The sequence below is a fragment of the Macaca fascicularis genome, chromosome 1, assembly GCF_037993035.2.
Source record: "Macaca fascicularis isolate 582-1 chromosome 1, T2T-MFA8v1.1".
In the NCBI taxonomy this organism is placed as follows: domain Eukaryota; kingdom Metazoa; phylum Chordata; class Mammalia; order Primates; family Cercopithecidae; genus Macaca; species Macaca fascicularis.
The window spans coordinates 210,476,268-210,499,452 of NC_088375.1; the positions used below are offsets into that span (position 1 = coordinate 210,476,268).

The window sequence follows — 23,185 nt, forward strand, 5'->3', positions numbered from 1 at the left end:
AAAGATTGCATTAGTAATAGTAATTAAAAAACAACAACACACTTCTCATGAAGAAAAGCTCAGACCCAGATGGCTTCACTGGTAAATTCTACCAGATGTTTAAAGAATTAATACCAATGCTTCCAAAAAATAGAAAAGGAGAAAATGCTTCCCAACTCATTCTATGAGGCCAGTATTACTCTGACCAAAACTAAACAAAGACATAAGAAAAGAAAACTACAGACTTATATGTCTTATAAATATAAATGCAAAAATCCTCAACAAAACACTGGAAACAGAATCCAGCAACACACAAAAAAGATTTTACACCAGGACTAAGTAGGATTTATCATGGGAATGAGTTTGGCTTAACATATGAAAATCAATCGATGTAATATTCCATATGAATAGAATAACAGATGAAAACAATATGATTATCTTTTTTTTTTTTTTTTTTTTTGAGACGGAGTCTCCCTCTGTCACCCAGGCTGGAGTGCAGTGGTGCGATCTCAGCTCACTGCAAGCTCCACCTCCCGGGTTCACACCATTCTCCTGCCTCAGCCTCCTGTGTAGCTGGGACTACAGGCGCCCGCCACCTCGCCCGGCTAATTTTTTGTATTTTTAGTAGAGACGGGGTTTCACCGTGTTAGCCAGGATGGTCTTGATCTCCTGACCTCATGATCCGCCCGTCTTGGCCTCCCAAAGTGCTGGGATTACAGGCGTGAGCCACTGCGCCCGGCGATTATCTTGATAAATATAGAAAAAGCATTTGGCAAAATTCAACTCCATTTCCTGATAAAAACACTCAAACTAGAAACAGAAGTGAATTTCCTTAACCTAACAAAGGCCATCTGTAGAAAAATTCATGAGCATCATCATATTTAATGATGAAAGACTGGTTGATTTCCTCTAAGATCAGGAATAAGACAAAAATGCCTGCTCTCACCACCTCTATTCAACCCAGTACTGGAAGTTCTAGCCAGAGCAATTCGGTAGAAAAAGAAATAAAAGGTATCCAGATTGTAAAGGAAGAAGTAAAACGATCTCTATTTGCAGATGACATGATCTCATATGTAAAAACCCTAAAGATCCCACAAAAAACAAAAAAACTTGTTAGGGCTAATGTTAAAAATTTCTCAATATTGCAGTATACAAAATTAGTTGCATTTCTATGCACTAGCAGTGAAAAATTCAAAAAGGAAATTAAAACATTTATGATAGTATCAAAAAGCATAAAATACTTAGGGAAATATTTAGCAAAAAAGGTGAAAGATTTGTACACTGAAAACCAAAATTTCTTTGCAAAAATTAAAGAAGACCAAAATAAATAAAAATACATCCATGTTCATGGAACAAAAGACTTAATGTTATTAAGATGGCAATACTACCCAATTTGATCTACAGATTCAACTTAATTTCTATCAAAATCCCAGTTGCCATTTTTGCAAAATTGACAAGCTGATACTAACATTCATGTGGAGATACAAGAAACCCAGAATAGCCAAAACAATCTTTTTTTTTTTTTTTTTTTTTTTTTTTTTTGAGACGGAGTTTTGCTCTTTTCCCACAGGCTGGAGTGCAATGGTGTGATCTCAGCTCACTGCAACCTCTGCCTCCCGGGTTCAAGCGATTCTCCTGCCTCAGCCTCTGAAGTAGCTGGGATTACAGGCATACACCACCATGCCTGGCCAATTTTTAGTAGAGATGGGGTTTCACTATGTTAGCCAGGCTGGTCTCAAACTCCTGATCTCAAGTGATCCCTCCACCTTGGCCCTCCCAAAGTGCTAGGATTTCAGGCGTGAGCCACCACGCACAGCCCAAAATAATCTTGAACAAGGAAAGCAAAGAGGGAGAACAGGAAAAAGTTTGAGGACTCACACTTCCTTATTATAAATCAACACAGTGTGATAAGGGCAGAAGAATAGAAATATAGATAATGGAACAGAATTCAGAGTCTGGGTATAAACCCTCATGTTTATGGTCAACTGTTTTTTGACTAGAGTACCAAGATAACTCAATGGGAAAAAAATAGTCTTTTCAACAAATGGTGCTAGGACAAGTGAATATCTACATGAAAAGGATAAAGCTGGTCCCCTATCTCATACCATATATAAAAATTAACTCAATAACTTGGTCCTCAGTTTGATCAGAAAAAAAGAAAACAATTCACTCAAACTGGATCATAGACCAAATTTTAAGAGCTAGAACTAGAAAACTCTTACAAGAAAACATAGGAGTAAATCTTCATGACCTTGGATCAGGCAATTATTTCTGAGATATGAAATCAAAAGCACAAGTGACAAAAGACAAAAATAGATGAATTGGGCTTTGTCAAAATTAAAAATGTTTGGGCTGGACATGGTGACTCACGCTTGTAATCCCAACACTTTGGGAGGCTGAAGCAGGCAGATCACCTGAGGTCAGGAGTTTGAGACCAGCCTGACCAACATGGTGAAACCTTGTCTCTACTAAAAATACAAAAATTAGCTGGGAGCAGTGGTGCACACCTGTAATCCCAGCTACTCGGCAAGCTGAGGCAAGATAATTTTTTAAACCTGGGAGGTGGAGGTTGCAGTGAGCCAAGATCGTGCCACTGTACTCCAACCTGGGAGACAGAGCAAGACTCTGTCTCAAAAAAAAAAAAAAAAAAAAATTAAAACCATTTGTGCTGCAAAGGATATCACCAAGAAAGTGAAAAGATTACCCACAGAATAGGAGAAAATGTTTGCAAATTATATACCTTATAAGGGGCTTGTATCCAGAATATATAAAGAATTCTTACAACTCAAAAACAAAAATCAAATAACCCAATTTAAAAATGAGCAAAGAAGTAGGAATAGACATTTGTTCAAAAATGATATAAAAATCACCAATCTGTACATGAAAAAGATGATCAATATCATTCACTAGGGAAATGCAAATCAAGACCACAATGAGGTACCATTTCTTGCTCATTAGGATGGCTACAATAAAAAAGATGGACAATAACAAGTGTTAATGAGGAAGTGGAGAAATCAGAACCCTCACACATTACTGGTGAGGATATTAAATGCTGGAGCCACTTCAGAAAACAGTTTGGCATTTCCTCAAAAGGTTAAACATAGAGTTATCATATCATGCAGCAATTCCTCTCCTAAGGTATATGCCCAAGAGAATTAGAGCCTATGTCTGCACAAAAACTTGTACATAATGTTCACAGCACCGTTATTATTATTATTTATTTGTTTATTTTTGAGATGGAGTCTCGCTTTGTCACCCAGGTTAGAGTGCAGTGGCACAATCTCAGCTCATTGCAACCTCAGCCTTGTGGGTTCAAGCAATTTTCCTGCCTCAGCCTCCTGAGTAGCTGGGATTACAGGCATGGGCCACCATGTCCAGCTAATTTTTGTATTTTTAGGAGAGACAGGGTTTCACCATATTGGCCAGGCTGGTCTCGAACTCCTGACCTTGTGATCCGCCTGCCTCGGCCTCCCAAAGTGCTGGGATTACAGGCATGAACCACCGCACCCAGCCTTACAGCACCATTATTTATAATAGCCCAACAGTGGGAACAACCCAGTTGTTCTTCACCTGATGAATGGACAAACAAAATGTGGTATATCTATATAATGGAATATTATTCAGGAATGAAATACTGATGCATGCTACAACATAGATGAACCTTGAAAAGTTATGTTAACCAGGAGAAGCCAGTCGCAAAAGATCACATAGTGTGATTCCATTTACATGAAATGTCCAGAATAGGCAAATCCATAGAGACAAAAAGTAGAGTAGTGGTTGCCAGGGGCTGGGGAGAGAGGGCAGTGGGAAGTGACTGCTAACGGGCACTGGAGTTTCTTTTGGGGATGATAAATTTGATAGTGGTGATGGCTGCACAAGTCTGTGAATATATTAAAACCACTGAATTGGGCCCTTTACAAAGGTGAACTTTATAAATAAATTCTATCTCAATAGAGCTGCTTTTTTTTTTTTTTTTTTTTTTTTTAAGACAAGCCAGAGATGGCTCATGCCTGTAATCCAAGCACTTTGGGAGGCCAAGGCAGGTGGATCACTTGAGGTCAGGAGTTTGAGACCATCCTGGCCAACATGGCGAAAACCCGTCTCTACTAAAAATACAAAAATTAGCTGGGAGTGGTGGTACATGCCTGTTATCCCAGCTACTTGGGAGGCTGAGGCAGGAGAATTGCTTGAACCCAGGAAGTGGAGGCCGCAGTGAACCGAGATCACACCACTGCACTCCAGCCTGGGCTACAAAGGGAGACTGTCTCAAAAAAAAAGAACTTTAAAAGGCAAGCCATAGGACAACAAAGGACTTATTAATATATCCAGAATGTGGCCAGTGTGGTTGCTCACACCTATAATCCCAGCACTTTAGGAGGCTGAGGCAGGCAAATCGCAAGGTCAAGAAATCAAGACTGGCTGGGCGCGGTGGCTGAAGCCTGTAATCCCAGCACTTTGGGAGGCTGAGGCGGGTGGATCATGAGGTCAGGAGATCGAGACCATCCTGGCTAACATGGTGAAACCCTGTCTCTACTAAAAATACAAAAAATTAGCTGGGTGTGGTGGCGCAGGCCTATGGTCCCAGCTACTTGGGAGGCTGAGGCAGAAGAATCGCTTGAACTCGGGAGGCAGAGGTTGCAGTGAGCCGAGGTCGTGCCACTGCACTCCAACCTGGGCGACAGAGTGAGACTCTGTCTCAAAAAAAAAAAAAAAAAGGAAAAATACCTACAAATAATGACAAAAATGGAAGATAACCAAATACAAATATATGAACTGAGCTGATCACAGTGGTTCATGTCTGTAATCCCAGCTACTCGGGAGGCTGAGGCAGGAGGATTGCTTGAGGTCAGGAGTTCAAGGCCATCCTGAGCAACACAACAAGACTTTGTATTAAAAAAAAAGTAAAACCAAAAAATAGACTGCAAAGTAACTTCTTAAAAGATGAAATTCAATTGGCCAACAACATATGAAAAAGTGATCAATTCCACGAATCATAAGGGAATACAAATTGAAGCCACAATGAGAGACCACGGCACACACATCAGGATGACTAAAATTAAAGATGCTGGAGATATCCTAGTGTTAGTGAAAGATAGGGAGCAACTGGAATTTTCATACGTTGCTAGTAGGAATGGAAATCGGTACAACTCTTTGGAGAACTGTTTGGCTCTGTTGACTGAGGCTGAATATTCATACACATATCTTATGGCCTAGCAATTACTCTACTGGAAATATTCCCAACAGAAACATATATACAATCATCAAAATATTCATAGTAGAACCACTGGACAGTGACCAAAATGTTCACAGTGGCACTATCATTACAGACCCACACTAGAAACAAATTTTATATACATCAGACAGCAGAATGGATACATAAAACATAGTTATATTCACAAAATGAAATACTACTGCAAGGAGAATGAATTATCTTCAACTACATTGACAACAGGAATAAATATTATGAATACAATGTTGTAAGAAAGAAACCAGAAACAGAAGAGTTGACATTGTATCATTCAACCTGCAGACAGGGTCGTTCCAGCATGGTGAAAGTCAAGAGAGCGTTTACCTCTGTCAGAGGTGAACAGAGTAGGAGGAAAAGGAAGATATCGGGGGTGCTGATATTTTATTTCTTTATCTTCATGCTGGTTATGTGGATGTTGTCAGTTTGTGAAAATATTTTGAGCTGCAGATTTTTTCAAGCTGTGTTTGTGTGTCTGTGTGTGTGTACTGCACTTAAATTAAAAAAAAATACTTTACTTAGAAGCATCCTAACAATTCTCCCAGATTCTTTTTAAATACTCCCCCTCCCCCACCTTTTTTTTTTTGAGATGGAGAGTCACTCTGTTGCCCAGGCTGGAGTGCAATGGCGTGATCTCAGCTCACTGCAACCTCTGCCTCCCGGGTTCAAGCCATTCTGCCTCAGTCTCGCAAGTAGCAGGGACTACAGGCATACGTCACCACACCTGGCTAATTTTTGTATATTTAGTAGAGATGGAGTTTCACCATGTTGGCCAGGCTGGTCTCAAACTTCTGACCTCAAGTGATCTGCCCACCTCGGCCTCCCAAAGTGCTGGGATTACAGGTGTGAGCCACTGCACCCAGCCAATACCCCTTCATTAACATTCATCAAGTCACAAAGTCTCTGGGATACCTGCAGTTGGAGACAACTCTCCTTTCTCCAAGATTCCACAGCACGTTGTAGAATCCTTGGATGACTCAGCCTCATCTAGAAGCATCTGTAGGGAAAAAAACAAGAGCTTTGGAGTCCTGGGTTCTAGTGCAAGCCACTTCCCAGGTGGGTGACCATAAGCAAATTCCCTACACTGTTCAGTTCTTAGTTACACACAGCATGAAGTGATTCTGCTGATATAAGGGGCTCAGGTAGTTGCTGGAATCTCCAGAAGACCCGAGCTAGGCTCAGAGGTATGCTGCAGGTGTGTCTAAATCACACTAAAGAGCTCGTCTGGTGCAGGCACCATTTCTATTGCTGTGGGCATCACTCACATAGCCAACCCTATGGACACTCAGTAATGTACTGCTACTAGAATCCCTGATATAGCTGCCTCTTGAAATGGAGGGTGCCATATACATGCCACCAGGGCAGATTCTGCACAGTTCCTGCCCCTTTATGTTACCAACTTTTAGATGCAAAGTCCATGGCAGGAGTGTCTATCAGTCTGATTAGCAGGAGTCTGGGTCATGTCCCTCACCCTTGCTGAAAGGGATTCTGGGAAAAGAAGTATCTGGGCTCTTCAGCTTTCATAGTAGGAGGTAGTCTGGCCTTTTCCCAAACATGACAACAGTCACCAAAAGAATGACAAATGTTCATTACATCACTCAAGGACAAGTTACCTTCCTGAACCTGTTTCCTGAGCCATAAAATAGGATATGATGGCTCCTATGGATAGGAGTTATAAGGATTAAAGTTGCTGGTGGTTATAAAGGGTCTATTCTCTGCCTGGCACACAGTAGGAGCTTCATTTATGGTGAACATCATTACTGGTGTTTTAGGGTTCATTCTAAGGTCTCCAACAGTCCCCATCCTTGGCGTGTCAGTGCCTCTTGTATTCTAACTATAGGCTGTGAAATGGGATTTCTTTTGTCATATCTTAGCAAGTTAACAAGTTTTTCAACTCACAGAAAGGTCTGTTGACAGCCAGCCCATCTTCAGTCTTTAAAAGTGATGACGCAAATGACACAGTGTTTGAAAAGACTTTCCCTTAGGACTTTTTTTTTTTTTTTTTTTTTTTTTGAGATGGAATCTCGCTCTGTCGCCCAGGCTGGACTGCAGTGGGACAATCTCAGCTCACTGCAAGCTCTGCCTCCTGGGTTCAAGCGATTCTCCTGCCTCAGTCTCCCAAGTAGCTGGGATTATGGGTGCCCACCACCACACCTGGCTACTTTTTGTATTTTTGGTAGAGACGGGGTTTCTCCATGTTGGCCAGGCTGGTGTTGAACTCTTAACCTCAAGTGATCCGTCCACCTTGGCCTCCCAAAGTGCTGGGGTTATAGGCATAAGCCACCATGCCCGACCGTCTTAGGACTCTATTTTGTCAGGGAAAGGAAATTTTAGAAACGGTATTTGTTAACTCTAAACTTAACCGAAATCAACTCAACACATGTTTGATTTAAACCTTTTTATTGTCAGATATTTTTCTTTAAGCATTTATTAGCTTTGATTGCTTTGGCGGCCAAACAAGGCAGCATCTGCTAAGAAAGGCACCTCATCAGAAACAAAATACATAACCACGTGGTGAGGTCCCCACATGAGACCAGCTGCTAACTCCTTCAGAGCAGCAGTTGTGTCTTAATATACTTAGTAGCACCTCAACTTGCACATAGGAACCCTTCTTACAGGCTGTTTACTGAGTTATCTTCATTAGTCAAAAATGAGACACTCAAATCCTTTTATTTGCCTCGCCCTCACCACTCCATCTCCCACTCTTTCCTCCACCTCCAAGCCTTCGTTTAGCAAGAGAACATATACTAGAGGGTAACCCCTAGAAGACTGCACTGTGGGCAGAAGAGTCTAGTTTCAGGGTTGAAATATGCTTTGAGACAGGGTCTGCCTCTGTCACCCCAGATGGAGTGCAGTGATGCGACCTCAGCTCACTGCAACCTCTGCCTCCCAGGCTCAAGCCATCCTCCTACCTCAGCCTCCCAAGTAGCTGGGAATACAGGCGTGCACCACCACACTTGGCTAATTTTTGTATTTTTTGTAGAGACGAGGTTTCACCATGTTGCCCAGGCTAGTCTTGGACTCCTGGGCTCAAGCGACTGACTGCCTCTGACTCCCAAAGGGCTGGGATTCCAGGCGTGCACCACCACAGCTGCCCCGAAACAACTTTTTCAAGCAGAATATGTTGAGGGGAGCATATTTGTCTATGGCTTGAGCCCTCAAATAAATGGCTTTGCTCTGGTTAGATGCCATTCTACCCCTTGCTCCTTGGGCCTGAGTAGTAGGGTGAATGAAGCAGGAATCCTTAGCACTTGGATGTGTTGAGAAGGGGCTCCTTTGGCCGTGATCATGGACGCCCAAAGGAGTTAGAAGTGGCTTTCCCCTCACCTTCAGCCTGGAAGCCAGAATCCTGATTTCTACTCAAACACATGGACAAACCCATGATCCTCCTGTTCAGCCCATAAGAGAATCCGTGGTGCTTTGAGCCGGGCCGGCAGGAGTGTGATACAGCAAAACAGACGGACTTTGGAGTCAAGAGACCTGGTTTTGAGTCTTGTCTTTGTGACTTACTAGCTGTGTGACTTTGGGAAAGTACTTTTTTTCTCTCTCTCTCTTTGAATCAGAACATTTCATCTGTTTTGAAAAAAATAATTCCTCCCCAGGTTATTGGGAAAATTTAATCCTATGAGATACTTTATGTGAAATCACCTTGCAAAGTGCCTGGCACTTGGTGGATGTTTAAACACAGTAGGAAGAAATAATGACCAGGGAGAAGGAATTTGCCAGTATTTCTCCAGAGCTATTCCACAGAGTATTTTTCCAGTGGGATGTCATGAGCTGTGTGACCCTGGGTCAGACCTCTTACCTCCCTGACTCTTGATTTCCCCTCATAAGGGATTTCTCTTTTTTTGAGACACAGTTTCACTCTATTGCCCAGAGTGGCACGATCTCGGCTCACTGCAACCTCTGCCTTCTAGGTTCAAGTGATTCTTATGCCACAGCCTCCCTAGTAGTGGGATTACAGGTGCCCGCCACCATGCCCAGCTAACTTTTGTATTATTAGTAGAGACAGGGTTTCGCTATGTTGGGCAGCCTGGTCTCAAACTCCTGACCTCAAGTGATCCGCCCGCCTCAGCCTCCCAAAGTGCTGGGATTACAGACATGAGCCATGACACCCAGCCTCAAAAGGGATTTCTGACCCCAAGAGGGAGAGACTCCTAAAATTTGAGGTTAAATGTCAAAGTGTGTCACTCTCTATAACAGAATAGAGATTTATTACCTTGTTTCCAAGATGCCATTGATTATAAGATACATAATTTATTAAAAACAACTTTTTGAGAGGAAGTAAAGAACTACAATTATATTAATGAACCCATCAATTGCAAGATATGTTCTGATTTCAGAATCATTAAAATGTGAAGAAATGTCTATCTTGCAATTGAAAAAAAAACCTATAATAATAATAATAATAATGTTGGCTCCTAGGCTGGGCACTGTAGTCCATGCCTGTAATCCCAGCACTTTGGGAGGCCAAGGCAGAAGGATCATTTGAGGCCAGGAGTTCAAGACCAGCCTGGGCAACACAGCGAGACCCCCATCTCTACAAAAATAAAAAATAAAAAAATTAGCCTGGTGAGGTGACACATACCTGTAGTCCCAGCTACTCTGGAGGCTGAGGAGGGAGAATCCCTTGAACCCAGGAGTTCAAGGCTGCAGTGAGCTGTGAGCGTGCCACTGCACTCCATCCCAGGTGACAGAGTGAGGCTCTGTCAAAAAAAAAAAAAAAAAAAAGAAAAAGAAAAAGAAAAAGAATCCTGGTTCCCACTTATTAAGCATCTCCTGGGTGCCAGGCACCATGCTCCAGATGTTTTCCTAAGTCCTTCACTTGTTATAGTGAGGCAGATGTTATCATTTCCACTTCATGGTTAGGAAACTGAATATAAAGAGGTTGAGTCACTTTTCCAAGGTCACACAACCAGGAAGTAGAGCTTGGATGGTAGGATTTCTTAATTCCAAATACTTTCTCTTCTTGGTAGATTGTTCTCCAGGTTAAGGAGTCAGAGATGAGGTCTCTATAGAATAGAAACGGGTTGTGAATGTGTTGCTTTGAACATGTCTTGAATCTGCAAGGTGACCAGGAAGGACAAAGGTAACATAGATAGAGTCGTAATCTAATTAATCTCCAAATACTGGTCCTTGGAGGCAAGGCATTAACAGGACAGTCAGGGTTGCTCAGAATCCAGATAAAGGGGAGCCAAGGACTGAGACAGTCAGGGTTGATACAGCCCAGAGTGGGAGAAGGACCCTGATCAACCACGAGGATTGTTCCAGGCCCACAGACAATGCAACAAGCTCTTACCCTAGAGGCCACGATTCCCCAGAGTCACCCTATTCCTTCATTCACTCTTTACTAATGAAGCAGAAATCTTTTGAGAATCATTTAGTTCTTCTTGCAACCTTTCTTCAAAAGGGGAATATGTGCTGAGCAATCGTCATGAGCCAGCAGGCAGAGATGTAGTACTGGAACAAGTTATACATTAACAAGGTTTTCTGGTTAGTTAGTCCAAGTTAGTTCCCCTGTGCCTGGTTATGGGATTGAATGTTTTGCTCTGTGAAGCTGTGGATATGGCGCTTCATCTGATAGGAACCCTGTGACAGATCCTATTGTGATACTCTCAGCAGTGCTCCCTGACATCTGGCTCCTGGGCTATCTGTCTATCTGTCTAACTACAGTGTTGGGGAAAGCCAAGCCCACACTGGTGGATTCCCAACATAGCTCTACCTCGTCAGATGACAAAAGAATGTTCTGCAGCTTTTTGGTGGGGTGGCAGCAAGGATGTGGACATAGCTGGGGGAGGGCAGGGCAGACAAGGTTGAGGATTGCTGGAAGCATCAGAGATTGCGTCAAGGATGTCTCTGGCGACCCGACCAGAAGAAACTCATCTTGAAGCTGCCAGAGAGTGTGCCTCTGGGTCTTGACTCTGGAGAGGCTCTTTGGACAGTGGCGGAGATAGCGCCAGGGTAGAGGTCACCGAGTCTCCACATGGACGTCAACAGGGCTGAAGGTCACAGTTGGAGGGTGTTGGCTGCCATTGTTGTTTGGACCCACGGCAGAAGGGGTGGTTGGCTTGGGGCCCTTGGGCTCCAGTTCCCGCCTCGTCCTCATTTTCCTGTAGGGAGATAGTGTGCACATGGTTGAGTCTTTCCTGTAGTATGCCGTGGGGAATGGGCTCTGTGACTACAGTTCTGGCCAACAGATTAATGTAGATTAACATGGACATTAAATCACGTTGCTTACTTGCCGCCGCAGAATTTTACAACTGGAAGGGACCTTAGGCATCAGCTGGTCTGCCCTTCAATTTTTTCACTTAGATCAGATATTTAATTGTATTTGTTTCTATTAAGGAATGAGTAAAATGTCAGAGGTGGCTATATAAAAGATAAAAATAAAGATATTACATTTTTTTATGTTCCAAGTTGTAGCATGTGTTACATTTTCCAGCCTCATTATGCTTGCTAAGTTTATTGCTAGAAATATTTAAGAACTTTTTACATAGTTGAAAAGAGAATGTACTTAAAACATATATCTTGGCTTCATTTAATATGCTATAAAATTCAATAATGAATAGCAATTATGAATTCCTTTTTTTTCTTTTTTTGAGACAGAGTCTCGCTCTGTCACCCAGACTGGAGTACAGTGGAGCGATCTCGCCTCACTGCAACCTCCGCCTCCTGGGTCCAAGTGATTCTCCTGCCTCAGCCTCCCAAGTAGCTGAGATCACAGGCACCTGTCACCATGCCCAGCTAATTTTTGTATTTTTTATTAGAGATGGGGTTTCAACATGTTGGTCAGGCTGGTCTTGAACTCCTGACCTCAGGTGATCCACCTGCTTCGGCCTTCCAAAGTGCTGTGATTACAGGCATGAGCCACCGCACCCAGCCAAATTTTTGTATTTTTAGTGTAGATGGGGTTTCACCATGTTGGCCAGGCTGGTCTTGAACAGCGGGCAAGTGATCCTTCCTGCTTGACCTCCCAAAGTGCTGGGATAGCAGGTGTGTGCCACTATGCCTGGCCAACAATTATGAATTCTCATGTCTTCATGATATTTCATCTTGCTGACATATATATATATATATATATATATATATATATATACACTTTTTTTTTTTTTTTTTTTGAGACAGAGTCTCACCCTGGTTGCCCAGACTGAAGTACAGTGGTGCAATCTCAGCTCACTACAGCCTCAACATCCCAGGCTCAGGTGATTCTCCCACCTCCACCTCCCAAATAGCTGGAACTATAGGTGCATACCCCCATGCCTGGCTAACTTTTTGTATTTTTAGTAGAGATAGGGTGTCCCTATGTTGCCCAGGCTGGTCTCGAACTCCTGGATTCAAGCAATCCACCTGCCTTGGCCTCCTGGGGTGCTGGGATTATAGGCATGAGCCACTGTGTCCAGCCTTATAATTATTTGTTTAAAATGTCAAATCTTCAGGGAAGTTGCAAAAATAGTACAGTTAATACTCTAATACCCTTGTTACAATTTGAATGTGGCCCCCAAAAAGCCTGCATTGGAAACTTAATCCCTAATTCAACAGTATTGAAAGGTGGGGCCTAACGGGAGGTGTTTGGGTCATAAGGACTCCACCTCATGACTCCATTAGTGCCAATTATAAAAGGACTTCATAGGCTGTGAATTTGATCTCTTGCTCTCTCTTTGCCCTTCTATCATGGGATAACAGAGCAAGAAGGCCCTTGCCAGATACTGGCCCCTCGATATCTTAAACTTCCCTGCCTCCAGAACTGCAATAAATAAATCTCTTTTCTGTATAATTTACCCAGTCTCAGATATTCTGTGATAGCAGCACAGCATGGTCTAAGACAGCCCTTTGCTGAACAATTCACTAATTACTAACAATTTGTCACATCTGCTTTTTTTTCTCTCTCTCTACTAGTTTATCTTTCTCTATTTCACACACAGTTTTTTAAAACCATGAACCATTTGTGAGTTGCAGGAATCATGCCACTTCATTCCTAAATACTCCTAAGAACAAAGACATTTTCCAATGCATCTATAATGCAATTATCAAGCTTTGAGACTCTTCATTTTAAACATGACAACATATAGGCAGGAGGAGGTTAAATAACTTGCTTGATTTTGACAAACCAAAGACTACTGAACCCAGGTTTCTCAATTCCCAGCCCAGGCCTCAGTGCAAACAGGGTGGGTTGAGTGGATTCTCCATTCAGATACGACCTAAAAAAGAGGTTCAGAGCTCCAGTAACAATGGAGAAAAATAAAGGGTAGACATTGGGGTTTGATGCCACTTCCTGGTTTGGGATAGACCCAAATTGTAATACCCTAAATATTTTTTTAAAATAACCTTTTAATGTTATTATGATTACATGTTACATGTAATTGTGGGAGTCCTTTCTTCGAAACCAGGTGAACTTAGGTTTGAATCCCAATTGTGCTAATCAGGGCTGAACAACCTTGGGCATACGATTTAATCTTTCTGTATGTGTTTCTATACCTATAAAATTGAGGATAATAGTAGTATCCACCTTGTGAGGTTGTTAGATGAGGATTAAATGCATTAACACATGTAAGGAGCTTAGAACCATGCATGGCATGTGGTATGAGATCAATATACATTAGCTACCTTTAATTAATTAATTAATTAATTAATTTATTTATTTATTTATTTTTTGAGACAGAGTCTCATACTGTCATCTGGACCAGAGTTCAGTGGTGTGATCTCAGCTCACTGCAACCTCCATCTTCTGGGTTCAAGCGATTCTCCTGCCTCAGCCTCCCAAGTAGCTGGGATTACAGGCACCCGCCACCATGCCCAGTTAATTTGTTGTATTTTTAGTAGAGATAGGGTTTCACTGTGTTGACCAGGCTGGTCTCAAACTTCTGACCTCGTGATCCTCCCACCTCAGCCTCCCAAAGTGCTGGGATTACAGGTGTGAGCCACCACGCCCGGCCTAGCTACCTTTATTTTAAAAACTTTTTTTTTTTTTCCCAGAGACAGGGTCTTGCTATGTTGCCCAAGCTGGTCTCAAACTCTGGGGCTCAAGTGATCCTCCTGCCTCAGCCTCCTGACTAGCTGGGGTTACAGGCAGAGCCACCACATCTAGCAGCTACCTTTATAAATAATATTCATATTCTTATAAAAACAATGCGTGTTTACTATTCCTCAAAACTTAGGAACATCCCCCTCCCAGCAAAAACTAACAATGTCATCATGTAGACGCACCAGTTGTTAAGACCTTGCTGTGTTGCTCTCCCTTGGATATGTGTATGGGTAACCTATGTATATGATCGTGATTACCATGTATATATTGTTTTGCAAACTTTGATAATATATTGTAAACAGCTTTCCTTATTAATCTGTGCACTTCTAATACATATATATGTATGTATATATGCAAATATATTTTTATAGACAGGGTCTTGCTGTGTTGCCCAGGCTGGACTCAAACTCCTGGACTCAAGCCATCCTCCTGCCTCAGTCTTCTGAGTAGCTGGGATTACATAGCACACTACCACACCTGGCCATGATATCTTTGTAAAGAAATGGCTTCTAGGTCTTCTATAATATGTTTTATTTATAGTTTTTAAATTTTTATTCCTTCCCTGAAAATAATTACCTTCCATCAAGGTTGCGACTGAAGGTAATTACATATAAGGTGATAAGATATAAAATTTATTTTTCATGTGATCAAATTATATTCTTTTATTTCCCCTTATATGTCTCCAGAAAGCAGAGTCAGGGTACATGCTTCCAGTATTTGTCATCTCAAACACTTATGTGGCCAGCTCATACAACCTAGCAGAGGGATCTCTGAGAGAAGAGGTCTGAACATTCCTCTATTATCTGTAAATTACAAACAAATGTTTACCACAGTGCTCAAGACCATTATCATTGTCACTATCATTATTACATTTAAAAAATATTTCTCCAAGTACAAATATAGTCGCTTTGAAATTCCTTCAACAGAACAGACTCAAAAAGGACCCCAAGGGTTAGACCATTTACTAAATGCTCAGGGATACTGCCAGGTACACGATGGGCACCCACGTATCATCTCCCATGTATTCTGAAGTCGCCGAAGGGGCCAGGCAGTTCCAAAGCCCAGGGCATCCGTACCTGTTGTACATCTTCAGCAGGATCAGAACCACGGTGAAGATGATGATGACAACGACCACAACGGCAGCAACAATGGCTCCAGAACCTACAGAAAGGAGAGAAGCAGAGACCGTGAACGTGCAAACTGAACGCAGACAGGGAGGACGCCCTGCTGTGGCACCTCACATCCTCACTGGGTCAAGCGAAGCAGGAGAGAGGGCAACGTCCTGGGATACTCCCAGGTGAGCCCAGGACAGTCACATCTGGAGTGGCTGTGCACCCCTGCCCCGAGCTGCGCTTGAAGGACCCCATCCTCAGTACATCGTCTGCCAAAACTCTGCCTTAGGCAAAGTCCTGGTTCTTATCAGCTCCAGCTCAAGACTAGCCTGGGCAACATAGCAAGATCCTGTTTCTAGAAATAAAATATTAGCCAGGTGTGGTGGCATGCACCTGTAGTACCAGCTACTTGGGAGGCTGAGGAGGGAGGATCTCTTGAGCCTGGGAGTTTGAGGCTGCAGTGAGCCAAGACTGTGCCACTGCACTCCAGCCTGGGTGACAGAGCAAGACTCTATCTCAAAAAATAAAAACAAATACATAAATAAATATCTGGCTAGGTGCAGTGGTTCACATCTGTAATCCCAGTACTTTGTGAGGCTGAGGGGTGAGGATCACTTGATCTCAGGAATTCCAGACCAGCCTGGGCAAGATGGCAAGACTCCATCTCTATAAATTTTTTTAAAAATATCCATTATAGTTTTAAAATAATTTAATACTTATACAATTGAATATCTGTCTTAAAGGAAATATTCCTAAATATGGAAAAATATGTACTTGGTAAAAATGGAACCATGGCCAGGCGCAGTGGCTCACACCTGTAATCCCAGCTCTTTGGGAGGCCAAGGAGGGCAGATCACAAGGTCAGGAGTTCGAGACTAGCCTGACCAACATGGTGAAACCCTGTCTCTCCTAAAAGTACAAAAATTAGCCAGGTGTGGTTGCGTGCACCTGTAATCCCAGCTACTCAGGAGGCTGAGGCAGGAGAATTGCTTGAACCCGGGAGGCAGAGGTTTCAGTGAGCCAAGATCGTGCCACTGAACTCCAGCCTGAGCAACAGAGCAAGACTCCATCTCAAAAACAAACAAAAAAAGGAACCATGGTTCACATACTGTTTTATAACAAATCGTAATCATCTTTCTGTTTAATTATATATTTTTCTTCATGACTTTTCATGGCTGCATAGTACTCCATTTTTTTGGTGTACCACAATCTGTTCACCAATTCTCTATTGAGAATACTTAGGTTGTTTTCAGTTTTTCACTATTAAAAACAAGGCTGTGATGATGTTCGTGTAGCTTAATGTCTTAGACTCTAATTTCAATATTAGTTCCCAGTTCCAATGTCACACTTCAATTTTAGTTTCTTTCTTGTTTTTTTTTTTTTGTTTTTTTTTTTTTTTTTTTTTTTTTTTTGAGAGGGAGTTTCACTCTTGTTGCCCAGACTGGAGTTCAGGGGCACAATCTCAGCTCACTGCATCCTCTGCCTCCTGGGTTCAATCGATTCTCCTGCCTCAGCCTCCTGAGTAGCTGGGATTACAGGCACCTGTCATTACACCTGGTTAATCTTAGCATTTTTAGTAGACATTGGGTTTCACCATGTTGGCCAGGCTGGTCTTGAACTCCTGACCTCAAGTGATCCACCTGTCTCAGCCTCACAAAGTGCTGCAATTATAGGTGTGAGCCACCACACCTGGTCTCCAATTTTAGTTTCAAGATCAACATCCTTGTCAGAATTGATACTGAAAATATCAAGAACCGCTTGCTGTGGTTGGTGGCTGATGCCTGTAATCCCAGCACTCTGGGAGGCCAAGGCAGGCGGATCACCTGAGGTCAGGAGCTCGAGACCAGCCTGGCTAATATGGAGAAACCCCGTCTCTACTAAAAATACAAAAATTAGCCAGACCTGGTGTCAAGCGTCTATAATTCCAGCTACTCAGGAGGCTTAGGCAGGAGAATCGCTTGAACCCCGGAGGCAGAGGTTGCAGTGAGCCAAGATTGCACCATTGCACTCCAGCCTGGGTGACAAGAGCAAAACTCCATCTCAAAAAAAAAAAAAAAAAAAAGAAAATATCAAGAATCATAAGCATGTTTATACTTTAAAGCAATCTATTTGATTCTGGAGAATTTATCTTATGGGAATAATCCTAAATACAGAAAATGTTTATGAATGAAGATGTTTATTATGACAATATTTATATTCTAAATATGAGAATGGTTAAATAAGGTATGGCAACCTATAGAATAAAATATTATACCACCATTTATTTATTATTAGAGGTGGGGTCTTGCTTTGTCATCCAGGCTAAAGTACAATGGCACAATCATAGCTCACTACAGCCTTGAACTCTCAGGCTCAAGTGATCTTCCCTTTTCAGCCACCTGAGTAGCTGGGACCATGGGTACATGCCCCATGCAAGCTAATTTTTAAAACAATTTTTGTAAAGACAGGGTCCTGCTATGTTGCCTAGGTTGGTCTTGAACTCCTGGCCTCAAGTGATCCACCTGCCTCAGCCTCCCAAAGTGCTGGGATTACAGGTGTGAGCCACCACACCCAGCCAGTAGTAATAACAATAATCATCATCATTAGGTACTTAGCATGTACCAGAGGCTGTGCTAAACTGTCGACCTGGATTATCTCCTTTAGTCATCACAACTGCCTTATGTGGCAGCTTCTTTAATATCCCCATTGTATAGATGAGGAAAAGGAAGCACAGAGCAGTAAAGTCATGTGCTCTGTCTCAAAAAAAAAAAAAAAAAAAAAAGAGACACAGTCCAGTCCCCAGTTGTCCCCCCAGGAAGACTCCCACTCGCTATTTCAGACAGAAATAGCGATTCTGTCCCCCACCCTTCCACAGCACTGCCCTGCAAAGAAACACCACTGAGGCATGTGTCCATTGCTTTGTCTGCCATTAATGCTGCAGTTGGCTGGTGGCAGAACTGAGCCTGAGACCCAGGCACTCCACCTCCGGAGCCCACACTCTTAACCTCTGCACTATGACCATGACCTGCCATCCCTCCCCAAGCCTCCAAGCCAAGTTGACCTTACTCTTATACAGGAAGTCTTCTCCCCTGGTGGTCATGTTCAAGGAGAAGAAGGTGGTATCCCCCAGAGGGGTGGCTGTGGTCATCTCGATCCTGATGAGAAAAAAGAAGAAGTTTTGTTTAAAATTAGATAAATCCTTATTATTGCTACTTGATGCCTTTTTTGGTCTTTATCTGGATGACTGTAGAATATTCAAGCATGCAGTTTCTCTTGGAAGCAAGTAAATACAAACCCTATTATTAGATACCATGGCGGGGGGAGGAATTTCATACTAATACCTGACATTTGTAAGGAACTTTGTTTTTCAAAACGGTTTAAATTTATTCAACAATATTTACTCAACTCCTTCAAATATCTGGATCAATCTCTTGAAACTATGTGAGGTGAGTTACTGTTGCCATTTTACTGGTGAAACCAAAGTCCCCAAAGCTACCTGGAATCCCAAGTTGACCTAACAGAATTTAACCCAAGATGTCAATCTTCCACTCTGGTGGGCTTTTCTCCAGTGACTGCAATGACACTTGAACTGGCATTCCTACTTTTTTTTTTTTTTTTTTTTTCCTGAGACAGAGTCTGGCTCTGTCGCCCAGGCTGGAGTGCAGTGGCACCATCTCGGCTCACTGCAAGCTCCGCCTCCCAGGTTCACGCCATTCTCCTGCCTCAGCCTCCCAAGTAGCTGGAACTACAGGCGCCCACCACCACGCCCGGCTAGTTTTTTTGTATTTTTAGTAGAGACAGGGTTTCACCGTGTTAGCCAGGATGGTCTCAATCTCCTGACCTCGTGATCCGCCCGCCTCAGCCTCCCGAAGTGCTGGGATTACAGGCGTGAGCCACCACGCCCGGTCCGCATTCTTACTTTTAAAGGCTTTATTATCTGAGGAGGCAAAAATAAATAAATAAATGGATGAAAAATGAACTATGATTTAAACAAAATTTTTTTGAGACACGGTCTTGCTCTGTCACCCAGGCTAGAGCGCAGTGGTGCCATCACAGCTCTCTGCAGCCTCGACCTCCCTGGGCTCAGGTGATCTTCCCACCTCAGCTTCCTGAGTAGCTGGGACGACAGGCATGTGCCACCACGCCTGGCTAATTCTGAACTATGATTATCAAGCAGTCAGTGACGTGAGCCATTGGGCTGTGAGGAACAATTTCATGGGAGAGACACAGTCGAATACGCCTTGAAAAATGGGCATGGTTGGGGTGTAAGGGGAAAGAGAACAAAGCCTGGATTGTACAAAGCCTTCAATCGGAAGACAATTAATGCAGTTTGGGAATCTACCATGTACCAGGCTCTGTCTCAGGAGACTCCACACACTATATTATCTGATTTAATCCTCTCAGTCACTGAGAAGTAGCTGTCATCTACCCCTTCTATTGAGCAAGCTGGGACTCAAGGTGGTTGAGTGAATCAACCGGTCCTACAAGTAGGAGGTGGAGCTTGGACTCACTCTCTGAGTGTACAATGTATTTTTTTTTTTTACCCTGAGGCCACTAAGAATCAAAATGCACAAGGCTACAATGTTACATTTGAGGGGTGAGCCAGGACTTACACAGTTAGTATGATGTCACCACTGGAAAGAAGTGTTGAGATCCTCCACCAAGAACCATAATCTAAGCACAATGATATTATAAATAATCACTCTGGGCCTGGCATGGTGGCTCATGCCAGTAATCTCAGCACTTTGGGAGGCTGAGGTGGGAAGATCACCTGAGGTCAGGAGTTTGAGACCATCCTGGTCAACGTGGTGAAACTCCATCTCTACCAAAAATACAAAAATTAGCCAGGCATGTTGGTGGGTGCCTGTAATCCTAGCTACTCGGGAGGCTGAGGCAGGAGGATCACTTGAACGTGGGAGGCAGAGGTTGCAGTGAGCAGAGATTGCGCCACAGCACTCCAACCTGGGTGACAGAGTGACTCTGTCTCAAAATAAAAATAAAAATAAATAAATAAATAATCACTCTGAACTATAGGCGTCAAGAATATAAGGAAGCAAACCAAGCTTAGCTTCATTATTTTAGAGTGGCACTTTGACTCCAGCTGCTGACAATTTGGAAGCCCACAAAGGGTCTACCTCAAGAGAATTGCCTAGACTTGTTTGTAATCTTAAGAAACCATAGGCCTCAACACAGCCATCTACTGGAGAAAGAGATATTCTGGACATTTTTTTAAAATGGTGCATACATTTATTTTCTTTTTAAAAGTAAGAAATGTTTTTTAAATTATGAAGACAAATATTACAGGAGCCCATGTACTGACCACTCACATTTAACAGATGTTTACAGTCATGTTTTCTTCCGTTTTTCTATGTATTTATTTATTTATCTGAGACGGAGTCTTACTCTGTTGCCCCCACTGGAATGCAGTGATGTGATCATAGCTCACTGCAGCCTCAACCTCCCAGGCTCAAGTAATCCTCCCACCTCAGCCTCCTGAGTAGCTGGGACTACAGGCATTCACCACCATGCCTGGCTAATTAAAAAAACTTTTTTTTTTGTAGAAGCTAGGTGTTATTATGTTGCCCAGGCTGGTCTCAAACTCCTGGACTCAAAGTGATCCTCCAGCCTTGGTCTCCCAAAGTGCTGGGATTACAAGCATGATCTCCCATGCCCAGCCTTTCACCCTGTCACCCAGGCTGAAGTGCAGTGGCACAATCTCAGCTCACTGCAACCTCTGTCTCCTGGGTTCAAGTGATTCTCCTGCCTCAGTCTCCCGAATAGCTGGGATTACAAGCGCCCACCACCACATCCAGCTGTTCTGTATTTTTAGTAGTACGAGATTTCACCATGTTGGCCAGGCTGGTCTCAAACTCCTGACCTCAAGTGATCCACCCACCTCAGCCTCCCAAAGTGTTGAGATTACAGGCGTGAGCCACCGCGCCTGGTCCCAGTTCTTCTTTATAAGAAAAAAAAATCAGACATAGCTGAAATCCCTTTTGTATTCTATCTCAATCCTATTTCCTCTCTTCCCCAAAGTAACCACTCCCTTGATCATTAGTGTGTATTCTTATCACAGTTTTAAAATGCTAACTACATAACATATATATATCCATAAACATTGTATATATTGTGGCTGTACATATCTATGAAACACATCTATTAAATATCAACCTGGCACCTACTAAGTAACTGATGCTGTGCTCAGTGCTGGGAATACACAGTGAACTCCTTGCCTTGGGAAGCTTACATTCTAGTGAGCACGACAGACTATAGGTTTGATCATATGATTCTGGGGCTCAGAAAACAATCATTTCCCCCTGTCAACACTTCAATATCTGGTAGTGAAAGCCCTTCACAGGCTGATTCTACCCTCTGTTTTTAGCATCTCAGCTACTCACACCACCCTCCGCCAAACTGCTGTGACAACACGGCACTGCCTCTTCCCCCATCATACTTGGTTTTTGCTGCCTCTGGGCTGGCTGCCCCAGGCATTGGCCTCCCCAGTCCTCACCCAAGATCTCTCCACAGAGTCCTTATCTATGGGCTGCAGCTTTCCTGCTCTCCCAGCTCTGATGGAAGCAGGGGTCAGCACCCCCCTTGAAACACACACACTAGGGTCAGGCCATCTGCACCCCAGCTCGGGGCTCTGGTGGCAGTGGCCTGCCCCGGGGGCTTCACAGGGTCAGAATGGCCTCTGTGGCCTGGCCCTGTTAATCTATAGGGTGGGCTCTGCCTCTACCTTATCTGCACTCCCTTAATCCGGGGCCCTGCCTAACACTCCCTAGCTCTTATCTACCCCTCCTTCCCAAGACCAGACCCTCCGGACTCCCATACTCAGGCTCCCACTAGGAGCCCCGTGTGACTCTGCCTGACCTCCCCACTCCTGCCACACTGTCTCCCTGCCTGGGCTTCCTGTCTCCCAACACCTGAAACAGGCTCAGGCTGGCCATGCTCTATTGCTCCCCAAGAAAAAGAATATAGCCTCGAAGACGCAGCCCAGGCCAGACACGGTGACTCATGCCTGTAATCCCAGCACTCTGGGAGGCGGAGGTGGGCGGATTACTTGAGGTCAGAAGATCCAGGCCACCCTGGCCAACATGGTGAAACCGCATCTCTACTAAAAATACAAAAACTAGCTGCTTATGGTGGCGCACGTCTATAGTCCCAGCTACTTGGGAGGCAGGAGAATCGCTTAAACCCAGGAGGTGGAGGTTGTAGTGAGCCAAGATCGCGCCACCGCACTCCAGCCTGGGCAACAGAGCGAGACTCCATCTCAAAAAAACAAAAACAAAAAACACAGCCCAGTCCCCAGTCGCCCCCCAAGGAAGACTCCCACTCAGACAGAAATAGCGATTCTGTCCCCTATCCTCCCACAGCAGCGCCCTGCAAAGAAACACCACCGGGGCATGTGTCCACCGCTTTGTCTGCCATTAATGCTGCATTTCATTGTCAGGTCCTTGAGGATAGAGACTATTTCTTGTTCTTTCTCATATCCTTCTACCTTCCTCAGATAAAGTGTCTGGGTCTTCTCTCCTTCGCCGTGCAAGGGCTGGAATGAGTCACTGCATTTCTCCCAGCTTCATTTGCTCACCCGTAAAACGAACTGCCTCTCCCTTTCCCTAAGGGAGCCGAGAGTGAGCAGTGGGGTATGGAAAGTGTTTTCAAATGCTCACTAAATGGTGGCTGTAAGTTTTATAGTGAATATTAGTAAATATTTGCTGAACTAACTTAGAGACAGGGGGATCTGGAGCTGAAAACAAGGAAACATTCTTTCTGTAAAAATAAGCACAAATTAGCCAGCCTGGTGGTGGTGTGTGCCTGTAGTCCCCACTACTTGGGAGGCTGAGG

At 43.5% G+C, this 23,185-nt stretch overlaps 1 protein-coding gene across 3 annotated transcripts in view; it reads right to left on the reverse strand.

Annotated features, from left to right (window-relative positions):
* Positions 1 to 7,607: 7,607 nt before the first annotated feature.
* NCMAP (non-compact myelin associated protein) overlaps positions 7,608 to 23,185 on the reverse strand; it is a 51,571-nt gene continuing 35,993 nt past the window's right edge. For all 3 annotated transcript variants that reach the window (XM_015440755.3, XM_045377951.2, XM_045377959.2), the window contains exons 2-4: positions 18,404 to 18,492; positions 15,323 to 15,407; positions 7,608 to 11,334 (exon numbers count right to left, since the gene is read on the reverse strand). In XM_015440755.3, coding sequence (XP_015296241.1) covers positions 11,193 to 11,334; positions 15,323 to 15,407; positions 18,404 to 18,485 — 309 coding nt within the window. In that variant the 5' untranslated portion in view covers positions 18,486 to 18,492 and the 3' untranslated portion in view covers positions 7,608 to 11,192. The remainder of the gene's footprint in view (positions 11,335 to 15,322; positions 15,408 to 18,403; positions 18,493 to 23,185) is intronic.